Source organism: Haplochromis burtoni, unplaced genomic scaffold (assembly GCF_018398535.1).
Source record: "Haplochromis burtoni strain Fernald_Lab_line unplaced genomic scaffold, NCSU_Asbu1 Contig_598, whole genome shotgun sequence".
Lineage (NCBI taxonomy): Eukaryota > Metazoa > Chordata > Actinopteri > Cichliformes > Cichlidae > Haplochromis > Haplochromis burtoni.
Window position 1 is genome coordinate 173,824 of NW_024582959.1, and position 12,560 is coordinate 186,383.

The window sequence follows — 12,560 nt, forward strand, 5'->3', positions numbered from 1 at the left end:
GAGCAACTGTCATTTGTGGAAATCTGAAAAGCCCCCCCCCAACCGGAATAATCATAATAATGCAGTCTTACATGCTTACATGCCTCTCTGCTGCTCTGTCTCCTTGAAGGAGGAAGTCCATTGTCACACTGATACTTTCTACTTTTAGCCATTTCTGCTTCTCCTGACACAAAAGTTCATTGAGCTGCTTGTAATTCAGAAGTAAGATATACACACGTTTTACGGTTATTTCCAACAGAAAGACTGCTGCCATGATGGACACACGCAGACCCGCTTGTAAATCAAGCTCTAGTAAAACTACTCAAAGCTCCCGCTTAACAAGAAACTAGATCAAGTTGTAAACATATGCGAGCCATGTATCAGGGCTTGCCGTCGGCTGAAGACTTAACCGTATCGCGGCTGTAGCTGTCGCAACTGTAAACAGTTCACGACAAGCCGTATTCCAAGTAGCGCAGCGAGTCCCCACGTGAATACGGGAAAGTTTCACGCCTGGGTGCTTCTTTTTAAGAAGTTTTAGCTCCGTTAAGTGCTGCGGCAGTAACACTGACCCTGTACGGAAGGCGGGACCGGCAGGATGCTGTATCTGATCGGTCTGGGGCTCGGAGACGCCACAGACATTACAGTGAAGGGTTTACAGGCGGTGAAGAGCTGCTCCAGAGTTTACCTGGAGGCCTACACATCCATTCTCACCGTGGGCAAAGAGGCGCTGGTGAGTCCGGAGGATTTTGACCAGAGCTGAAATGAAAGCTCGTCCCAGGAGAGGAGCTGCTTGTTTTGGCTGTAGGACTGATTCAGAAATAGGAAGAAATGTCTTACTTTTTACATAAGAACTGGGTTTCAGTACGTGTTACTCGAAGACATATGATTTACAATGAGTAATTATAGTAAATCAAAAGGATGAATCCCGTCGGGTTTTTTAACTGCATATTCAGACCTGGGTCCTGAATTGGATAATTCAATGAATTAATTTCAACAAATAAATGTAATTTCTTGCTTTCTTCAGACGATCGGTGTACGATTAGAGATGTCTAATGTCTCTCATATTCATTTATCTAGGACTTCCTCACATTTTGATCAAATTAATACCACAAGCTCAATGTCCTCATTCTCACCTGTAAATGCTAACAATCTGGAAGAAATTATTCATCAGTTAAATCTTGCATCTCTTTACTTGATCCCATCCACAACAAATTGTTCAAATCTGTATCTCACTGTTTTACAAATGATGTAGTACGTATTATAAGCAGTTCTCTACAGACTAGCATTTTCATTGGTTCTATTAAATATACTTGAATTACTCCGATTCTCAAGAATAATAACTTAGACCCACTAGTTATTAATATTTATAGACATAATATTTTCTAATCTAAGAAATTATTTGGAAAACTGTGTTTTTTTTGCTGGGACATGTTGGTCCTGCTGACTCAGAAAGTCCCTGCTGAATTGTGCTGCAGGAGAGCTGCCAAAAGTGTCCCTACATGATCTGCATGCTGGAGGAAGTGCAGAGTGTAGTCGTGGAGACCAAATTCAGGGTCTGATTCGTCCACGGGGGGGCGGGTCCAAAGATCCGGAGTATGGGCAGACTGGAGATCCCAGCAGAATCTTCTCCACCAGCCTGTGGAAGTGCAGGCTGTTCATGATGAAGGCCACAATACTCCGACCCCTCCAGATGCCGATGCCTGATCTGTCTGTCTTTGCCGATGAACGGATGAGTCTGCATATATAGGTTTAAAATCCTAGAGCGCCAGGCCAGCTTCTTGGCTGACTCCGTGCTGCTGATGTGATGGTAGGACGGGAAGCACCCTGCGCTCCAGCGGACGATCGCGGAGGACTCTAAGAAGTAGGCTCGGCTCTGCTCCAGCACGACCTTCTGACCCCCATGAGTGTGCAGCGTCAGCTCCCAGCTCACATTCAGGTTCCTGAGCACCCACTCATGCTGCCAGGGCAGCACGGTGTATGGGCTGATGTCTCTCTATGCAGATGACACCCAACTTTATCAGTCCTTAAAGCCAGATAACACACACCAGTTAGTTAAGCTGCAGGAATGTCTTCAAGACATAAAGACCTGGATGACCTCTAATTTCCTGTTCTGAATTCAGATAAAGTTATTGTATGCGGCCCTAAAACCTTCGAAATATGTAACCATATGCTTACTCTGGATGTCATTGCCTTAGCCTCCAGTAACACTGTGAGGAATCTTGGAGTTGTATTTGACAACGACATGTCCTTCAGAGCACAGCCCAAGGTGCAGTCAGCAGGTTACTGAATTGATCCCCAGCTGCTCCAGTCCACATGTCAAAGTATTCTTGGGCATGATACTAAAGAGCGAGTTGCCCTCCAATTATCATCGGAGTGTGAGTGGGTGCGTATAACTAAAAGAAAGTGTTTAGGTATAGACTAAAGTTGAGTATGAATGTGGGCCTGTGTGATTGGGTAAATGAGACTTGTAGAAAGTGATCTGAACGCTTCAATTAGTACTTTGTAATCACCAGTCCATCCATCTTTTGCTTATTCAATGCAGGGTCTCAGGAGAGTGAGAACTAAATAGAAAATGAACATCTACTTGAATAGTACCTGTCTGCTCTGAGTATTCTTGTTAAAATATCCTAACAGTATATTCCTTTGCTTCAGGAGGAGTACTATGGGAAGCAGCTCATCCTGGCAGACAGAGATCTAGTTGAACAAGGAGCTGATCAAATCCTGGAGGATGCAGATGTCACTGATGTGGCATTTCTGGTGGTGGGCGACCCATTTGGGTGAGTCACAGTGTTTCTGGACTGTGTAAGCAACAGCTCAAATTGATCCCACAGATCTGAAGTATGCTATGTCAGCACATGCACTGTAGTGGGGAGCAGCAGAGGAAGATAAAACCACAGAGTTTGTGTCAGAGCAGAGTTTTTACATTTCAGCAGATTTCTGCCCAAAGCCACATTATTCCTCTCAGACATAATAACAGAGTGCTGAGCAGCTCGCCTGCTGAATGGAATATACAAGCTCTATAGTCTTGTCCGTGGGAATTTCAGACTCGGTTTTTCATCAAAAAAACACGGGTTCTTTTTTGGCCCACTGAAAACTATAATGAAGCTTTTTTTCATCACACTGAGGTTTGATCTGTCCGTGACCTCAGCATCTATACATTACTCTGTCATTCAGTGTGTCCAACACAACACTGGGGAAAACCTGTTATCTTCATAGGTTAGTTTACTGTAATAATAATGAGTCAACTCATTGTCAGCTAGTTTGCTGTTACATAGGCACCAGGCATATAGCAGCTGAATTGATTTTGTGTATTTTATAAGAAAAGGCTGCCCTTGTTTTCTGTGTCTTTCTGCAGAGCCACCACACACAGTGACCTAGTGCTGAGAGCAGTGAATGCTGGGATACCATACAAAGTCATTCACAATGCCTCCGTCATGAATGCAGTGGGCTGCTGTGGTTTGCAGGTAATTATTTCCTGAACTGAGTCTGTGAAGCAGAACTTCCAAACACAGGCTCAAACACATCCACTTTCTTTTTCTGCATTTTTTAAAACTTCTTTATATTTTTCCACCTAGTGGCAAGCAACAACAATAATGTAATGATTCCATGGGGGACTAAAGTCCAGAGATGAAACTGGTTTGAAAATGCAGGAAGAAAAGCTGCTGTTTATGTGTGTAGCCTGATGGTTTCTACTCTGTTCACTGCATAGGAGTCAGTGCTGATAATAGAAGGAATAGAGTCACTGTGACTCCAGACTCAAGCACTCAGTGTTGGGAGTCCTCAGTGGCTTTGGGCTGCTTTCGTTTTTTGGTTTTTTTTTGTTTTTTTTGGGGGGGGGGCAGAAGTGACCATATTTGGATGCAAGGGTGGAGTGTTGTCAGCTAATGTTTTCACAGTTGTCAATCAAAACACCTTTCCCTAACTTGAAGACATAATGAAAATGAAAAGGCGGGTTTAAAAAATAAATGAACTGTATACGCTCCTCTGTGCATGTCCAAACCTTCTTAGCCATGTTGCTCAAACCTTCTGTCTAAACTGCTCAACCAGAGCTGGCCAGAGAGTGCCTGGGAGCAGGCCTTAGCCTCTGGGGCCCGGCCAGGTAAAGCAACCGAAAAAGACTTTGAGTCTGCTTCAAAGTGATTCTAGCAAACTGTCAGCCCAACTCAGAAAGGGAAGGTGGTGCTCCACTTACATTCTGTTTAGTGGGGGTGGGGTGTAGCTGACTTCAACTGTGGACATAGTATTCTGTATTGGAAGCAGAGTCTGGGAATGAGAGAGATGACCTGGTCATCACTAGCAGCAAGGTTAATGAGACAGTTAAATAGTCCTTGGTGGCAGCTCCCCTGTAGTGCAGGGCCTTCCTGGTCTTTTCCTGTGTGTTATGGCTTGGGCCCCTGGCTCTGTCTGGCCCCCGCTGGGGGGTGGGATGTCCTTGGGTCTCAAGTCTCTGGGCCCAGAGCTCGATCTGCTCTGGCGTAGCTGGCTGCTTGTGGAGGGTGCGGGCTCATCGTGGCAGCCCCCATGGTGCTTCCCCTGGAGGAGTTGTTCATGATTGACAAGCAAAGCATGGATTTGACTGTAAAGTCAAGAATCTGTCATCCTTTCTAAGCCTACTAATGACCATCATTTCCAAAAGGGATTAAGCCCATTGAGTCACCAGAATAGTGTTTACTGCGGTGACAGATCAGGAGAGCTGGTTTTTATGCAACTGAAGGAGTTGGAAACCACTTCCATTTTTTTGCACAATCTGTGTTTGTATTTGTGTCATGAGTGCAGCTGCAGCTCATGACAAACCTTTTTGTCACAGTAAACACCTCTCAATAATTCCATCTCATCAATAACTGAACTGTTAGAGCAGCCAATCATAGAGCAGAACCCAGCTGCAGCTCCTCCTCCTGCAAACATGCAAAGATTAGCATTAATGTAAAGACAGCATTTCCAGTGGGAGTAGTTAATATGCTAATGAGAAAGGACACATGCAAATGAGCTCTATTCCTTCCTCTAGGTGCTATGCACTCACACTCACAACTGGAGTCCTTCAGGGCTTTTCTCTATAAAACAAACAGTACATTAATATTCTTGATGGTGTTTTATTTATAGATAAAACTAATAATAATCAGCAAAAAACATTTATCCAAGAACAGCTTGTCAGAATTTCACTGTTCAACACCTTTCAGACATGAGCTCCTTTTTGTTAATTTGCATTCAGTCACATTAGCACATGCACATTAGGACTCTGTCTCTTTTTTGCATCTTGAGTTGCTAGTGGCAGATGGTGCCCCCTGCTGATTGGTTCTGCTGGAGTTCTTCTCGATTTTAAAAAAAGAAGAAGAAAAAAGAGAGTTCTTCTTTCCCACCTCTACCAAGTGCTGTTCATAGGACATCGTTTGACTGTTGGGTATTCTATCTATGTAAAACTGATTAACAACGCCCTCTGTTATTAAGCATTGGCTAGTATCTTGATGTGTGTTCAGTCAGGTCCAGGCACGTTTATAGAAAGGTAAAAAAAGAATTGCAATTTTGCTTCTGTAACCCACCACGGAGGATTGTAAACTAAGTTTTCCAGTCTTTCTAAAGGTCATTCAGAGTGTTTCTCTGGGCATTAGCTGCTTCTTTTTATTATTATTATTATTATTATTATTATTAATAATAATAATAATTTTCAGTCCAGTTCTTGTACCTAAACCATTTTCAAATGGGTTTTTTTGTTGTTACGCCACCCAATCATTCAAAAATGTAAAGCACTTAAAAGCCAGTGTGATGTCTACATAAGAAACAACTTACCAAAGAACCACTTTTTAATTGCATCTTTAGGAACTTTGTTACTAGCAGTGTGTCGCAAAAGCACATCATTTGCTCTCATTTCTCGAATCTAGTTGAATCTACAAAGGAAAAAAAAGATTTGACAGAACCAAAAAAAGCACTGTCGTATAGATGTCATATGTAATATCCTTGGAAGGGCTGCCATCTTGATGAGGCTTATTTTCCCAAAAGTCTTGGGGCTCTTCAAGATGTATTTGGCAAACACAAGCCTTTGTGTGCTTTTTGGTCAGCAAGCCTTATGAATGGCTTTATAATCCTTTCCATACTGATAGATGTCAATGATTTTATTTGTCCTATTCTCATGTTCCCTTTTGTATGATGTTTTCCCTTTTGAGACCATCAAGCCTATTTCACTTTGTTAGACATTTAAATGATTTCCAGATTCAACAAGTCTGGCAGTATTTCCGAATGGGTGAAGTTGAGCTCAACTTTCCGAAAAATGTAGCTAATTGCAGTTAATTCATGATTTAACAAAGGGGTCATATAAATGGGAAGTATCTCACATTAAACTTAGTTTGGAGTTCCACACTTAAGAGCCAGTGTTGTGTCTACACATAAGAGACAACTTGGCAAAGAACCACTTTTTAATTGCATCTTTAGGAACTTTGTTACTAGCAGCGTGGCGCAAAAGTGCTAGAACCAATTCTATTTACATTTTACATGTAAGGCAGTATTAGAAGAAGGCAGCACAACATGCTTTATCTGTCCATAAAACCAGGTGGCACACAGTAATTAGTTAAACTGCATTAATATCTTAAAGATATAGGGACATGGATGGCTTCCAATTTCCTGCTTCTAAAACCAGACAAATATGAGGTTATTGTACTCGGCCCTAAAAATCCAAAAACGTGATGTCTAACCAGACACCTGCTCTGGATGGCATTACTTTGGCCTCCAGTAACAATGTGAGGACTCATGGACTCATTTTTGACCAGCCGGTCATGGCAGATGGGTCCTCTCCCTGAACCTGGAGCTGTTCGAGTCTATCCCAGCTACCATAGGGCGAGAGGCAGGGTACACCCTAGACAGGTTGCCAGTCTGACACAGGGCTATAAATAACTGAATTAAATTTTATTTATTTATCATCAACAATTTTTGAGCAGTGCAGGATTATCTTGACTGAGAATTGAACAAAAAGTCGGCCAACATCCAAAGAACTATGGTGAACTATTGATGAAGACTACTTAACAAAATTAGAAGAAATGTTATCTAACAGTTCAGTCTATGTTGAAGAATAAAAGTGGTCATACCAAATATTGACTTTCAAGCTTGGAGACTTGAAACAAAACGTTAGCGTATATACTATATTTCTACTTATGTTTGCACCTTTGAAGAAACAACTGCACTTGTTTCCCGGTGTCCTAGCACAGTATAAGTGCGTTGAGGATAATTTAATTATAAAGAAATAACCCAAGACTTCGGCGCATGACTGCATAGTGCCCCATTTTTCAGTCTCAAAAGTATTTGGACAAACTAACACAATTTTAAATGGTAAAAATGGTAAATGGCCTGTATTTATATAGCGCTTTTCTAGTCCCTAAGGACCCCAAAGCACTTTACACAACCAGTCATCCACCCATTCACACACACATTCACACACTGGTGATGGCAAGCTACATTGTAGCCACAGCCACCCTGGGGCGCGCTGACAGAGGCATCCAGTTTCTTTGGCTTTAGAAACTCTTGTTACTTTTGCAGTTTACTTTGGTTCATTGTCCATTTGTTATGTGAAGTTCTGTGCAATCAGTTTGTAGTTTTAGTTGTATCCAAGCCGATCGTACAGAAAGTCCTGTACACTTCACAATTCATCCTACCACTTCCAAAACAGTTAACTGGTTCCACTGGTAGCTGTACATGCCCATTAAATAACACTGCCACCTCCATGCTTTTCTGTTCCCGTCCTTCTGGTATGAGTTCATCTTGGTTTCATTTTTTCTGAACTTCACTGGCTCTTTTAGATGTTTTCTGCAAAGTCTAATCTGTTTCTGTTTTTCCATTCAAGACATTGATATCGCTACCTCCAGGAGTATGTTTATGTTTTTTAACCAGCGAAATACAAAAATGTCAATCAACCATTTTACAGTCTCATATTTGACTATACACTTGCTTACATTATCACATTGTGAGGGCTCGCTTCCTTTTGAGGGACAAGAAACTGTGATTCTCCTGGAAATAGCTGTTGGGGGAAAAGCCCTTTGATGTGATGGAAACATGTGTTTGTCTGTGTGTGTTTCAGTTGTATAATTTTGGAGAAACGGTGTCTGTAGTGTTTTGGACAGAGACGTGGAGACCAGAGAGCTTCTACGACAAAATTTGTAAAAACCGAACAGCTGGACTGCACACACTCTGTCTGCTGGGTGAGGCTTGCACACAAACACAGACAAATCTCCTAAAATAAAATCCTCAATATCCAAGATAAAATTGTAATGTAAAACAAAAAAACAGGATAATAGAATACAATTATATATATATTTGAAACAAAAACCGATACCACTGAAATTTTCATGTTATTTTCTAAACTGAATTGAAATCATTTCATTAACAAAGTAGAAAAATATATATATCCAAGAAAAGTAGTACAATTTAGTAAAAAATAATGATGAAAGAAGGCATTTTAACATAAAAAACGTATTAAAAATGTAAAACATTATTGAAAATATGCAAACAAAAGGTCTGAATCAAAACACAGTCATTGTGAATTAATCTGAAATAATGCTGATGGCCATCTGAGGCTCTTTTATTTTTTTCTGTAATGAATATTTAAAACACACCCACTCACCAGCAGGTCATCCACCTCCCACTGGACTCCTAATTTATGGGCGTTTGGGGCATTTGGGGTCCCTGGGATGATTGATGCTGGTGTCCGTACCTCATCTATTACTTCTCCACACACATTTACAAAAGAGCACGGCCATGTTTTTTGACTTCACAAACACGGCAGGACACCCAGATGAGCCATTTATTTATTTCAAGAATTCACTATGATTTTGGACATTTTTAACATAATAGGGAATTATTCATAAGTAAGTAAAACAGCAACAGTGATGAAAAAAGCTGCGTCATAATTAAAAGAGATTATTTACAGACACTGCACAGCTTAAAATAGAGCATTAAATAAAATATTACGAAAATAACAGCCATACTGTTACGTGATCGGTGAGATTTCTCTTTAGCTGACAGAAAATAATAAGATTTTGCTGAAATGTTTCACCCTACTTTAGATTTTTAGTTGGCCAGAAGGGCAGGTTTCATGGAAACCCAAGTTTGTGAATGCGATGAATCAAAAATAGGGCGACACAGGAGCTTCAAATTGATACCATAGGTGTATTTATTTAAATAATCAGTGAGGTTTTCTTAAAATTGTGTGAGTGAGATAACTCGGGAACAAGGTGACATATTTTAGAAATTTGTACTATGGGTGTGTGAGGGATGGCACTGGCGGTCGACAGCATTTTTTTTATATAATGTTTTTTTGTAATGTTATGTGGTTTGTTGTCGAAACCTCAAGAACCTTCAGTCTGCAATATGACAGAAATTGTTTATTTGTAAATTGGTAACTGGGTAGCTGTGGCTCAGGAGGTAGAGCAGTACTACTACTGTCCATGGATGCACTCATTAGAGTGAGAATGTTAGATAGAAAGCACTTAGGCACAGAAAAAGTGCTTGTATGACTCGGTGAATGAGGGTTGTACTTGAAGTGCGCTTAGTGCTCAACCAGAGTATTAAAACGCTCTATAAAAACCAGTCCATTTACCAGAATACTTACTTACATTCTTATCCATCCATTCTCTTCTGCTTAATTAATTTCCTGTGCTTGATTCTAGTAAAAATAAAAGCATGGTTTGGAAATGTTTTGTAAATTCTGTACTGTGCTTGCATGGTGCTTTTCTAGTTTGACCACTCAAAGCATTTTTTTTTTTACCACAAGCCTCATTTACCCAACACACACACAAACACTTTTTTCTGCCTAAGTGCTTTCTATCTAACATTAACACGCTCACAGTAATGTGTGCATCCGTGGCAACTTGGGTTTGACATGCAAATCGACGAGCCAGGGATTGAACTACCAACTTCCCAACCCACTCTGTTCCCTGAGCCGCATCCATTTTTAACGGGTGAGAATTTTTATTTAAAATAAAACTGACACATTTCTGTGCGATATTTTACATTGGATATTAATTTAAAGGGATGTTAGAAAAATACAAACGGTAGATTTTTTTTTTTTTTTTTAAATCAAATGGTTTCTTGGGACTGTTGGGATGTAAGTGCACGTTTAGTTCTGAGATTAAAAGTAAAAACAGTGCGAGATGTGTTTAATACAGTTTTCTTCTTCTTTTGTTTTTATTGTTAGATATTAAAGTCAAAGAGCAGAGCATCGAGAACATGATGAGGTAAGAATCAGATCCAGATCACATCCACAACCACCTCTGGAGTGTTAGAGATCTCACCATGTGAGGTCTGTTATTTTCTGACTTAACCCTCAGTCAGCATTTGTCAGAACCAGAAACCCAGACCATGTCCACATGACGTTTTTGCGTGGTAGCAATTTAATCAAAAAGATTATAGATGACATCTTATTTCATAGTGTATTCTTCACGTGCTCTATCAAAAGCCCATTCTCTGCTGATTCACCCACTAATTACATTCACAGTATTCACTTACTGTGTCTTTAGGGATTCGCTATCTTAGCTCAGCTCGTTACCGACTCGCTAGCAGCATGGCCTCTTCACCGTCCCTCCTGCACTTTCCTGTTCATCATGTTAGATGTTTAGTTACTCCTCAGCCTCCTTTAGTAATAACGATACTTGTAATGATTATAGCCTGTTTGCAGCTCCAGGATCACTGAATGGCAGACCCGGCTTTGCACACTCGGAAAAAACCCGTAGGGCTAACACAGAGACAACTACTTGCCATTTAGATTCACCAATTAACTCAACCCCACTTGGATTCAGGGGACAGACACTATCTCTACTTTTAAAATTAGGCTTAAAATGTTCCTTTTTGATTAAGAACATAGTTAGGGCTGGATCAGTGACCCTAAATCCTCCCTTAGTTATGCTGCAACAGGTGTAGGCTGCTGGGGGATTCCCATGATGCATTGAGTATTCCTTCTTCAGTCACCTTTCTGGCTCAGCATGTGTTAATAGACCTCTCTGCATTGAATCATTACTTATTATTAATCTCTGGCTCTCGTTTGTTCCGTCTTCCTCCCCTGAGCTCGGTTCTACTGGAAGTTTCTTCCTGTTAGCTTTTCCTTCCCACTGTTGCCAAAGTGCTTGCTCATGGGGGGGTCATATGATTGTTGGATCTTTCTTATTATTGTAGGGTCTACCTTAATATATTAAGCGTCTTGAGGCGACTGCGGCTGTGATTTGGCGCTGTATAAATAAAATTGAATTGAATGACTAATTATTTGTGAACTGATCAATTGGCTTAAATCTGTGACTCTCCACCACTTGGCCTTAGAACTGAAAAAGCTCCTCAGATTAGAGGTGAAGCATCTTCGGGATATTTAAAGTGAATCTTTGGTTACTGATTTTAGAGGGAAGAAGATCTACGAGCCTCCTCGCTTCATGACAGTCAACCAGGCTGCAGATCAGCTAATACAGGTCATCCAAAGCAGGAAGGAGGAGGGCGAGGAGTTGGGTGAGTCGTACCTGACATGCGAGTACTTTCTATCAATCCCATATTTGTTCAGATTGAAGATCTGGTACAGTCATCAGGTAGAAGGAAAACGATAATCAAGTTTACAAAAAATATTGTAGTACTGTGTTTTATCTTTAGGATATTCTGAACCATGACTTAGGAGAACCAGTAGCATGCTAACAGTCTTGAAAATCATGTGTCTGATTGGACCACTCCATCTTTCCTTAAAGAGCCAGTCAGCTGTGTTCGCTGCAGCTCTCAAACTCATGAGTCTTTGCCCCCCTTTTCCAGGCATGACGGAGGACACAGTGTGCGTTGGCGTGGCCCGACTCGGCTCTGACGAACAAAAGATCCGTGTAGGAACATTAAATCAGCTGGTGTCATGTGACCTCGGTGCTCCACTCCATTCGCTGGTCATCACCGGTCGACTCCACCCGTTGGAGGTGGACATGCTGCGAGTAAATGCAGAACCAAACGCACTGGAAAACCTGCACATGATTGACAGCTCAACCTACACCTCTTGACACACTTGTTCACCTGCTTGTCTACAACTACCATTAGTGACACACTATATAATCCCAGGCCCCAAATGCTAAATTAAACTGCACCCTGAGGCAGACCTTGAGCCTTCCCAATTGGAAATTTTGGGGAAGTTGAAGACATGTCATCTCCGTGACCTTCCCATGCTCATTTCTTTTTCAATGTTCCAAGTTTCATAGATTTAACTTTTCTTAATTTCCCTTCATAAAAACAGCTATACAAGGCTGAGTCATTAGTCAGGATTCAGTGGCATGAAACATTTCCCCAATTCCCAAACTCTGAATCTTTTTGGGGCCAAAAATGTTCCCTAACTGTGATGGATTTAAAGTAATCCTCACAAAGAAGTCACAAACACAGATGCAGAAAAAATGAATTAAAGTAATATATTTAAAAAAACATTTGAAGGAGGCAGGAAATATGTTTGAACTCAGCTCCAACTTGTGATCATTTCATGTTAAACCTGCATGTTTCCACTCGTGCAGAGGCACCGCTGTTTACAATTCTGATATTAAAACCAAGTACAAATATTACTGCACGTGAAGTGAGAGCTTTTCTTTCCATAGGGCTCCAGT

The 12,560-nt window shown here is 41.0% G+C and overlaps 1 protein-coding gene across 1 annotated transcript; it reads left to right on the forward strand.

Annotated features, from left to right (window-relative positions):
- Window positions 1-415: 415 nt before the first annotated feature.
- Window positions 416-12,518, forward strand: dph5 (diphthamide biosynthesis 5). The gene is made up of 7 exons (XM_005948415.3): window positions 416-709; window positions 2,632-2,756; window positions 3,335-3,443; window positions 8,039-8,159; window positions 10,154-10,193; window positions 11,345-11,448; window positions 11,740-12,518. The coding sequence occupies exons 1-7, from the start codon at window positions 575-577 to the stop codon at window positions 11,970-11,972; spliced, it is 867 nt and encodes a 288-aa protein (XP_005948477.1). The 5' UTR covers window positions 416-574; the 3' UTR covers window positions 11,973-12,518.
- Window positions 12,519-12,560: the final 42 nt, after the last annotated feature.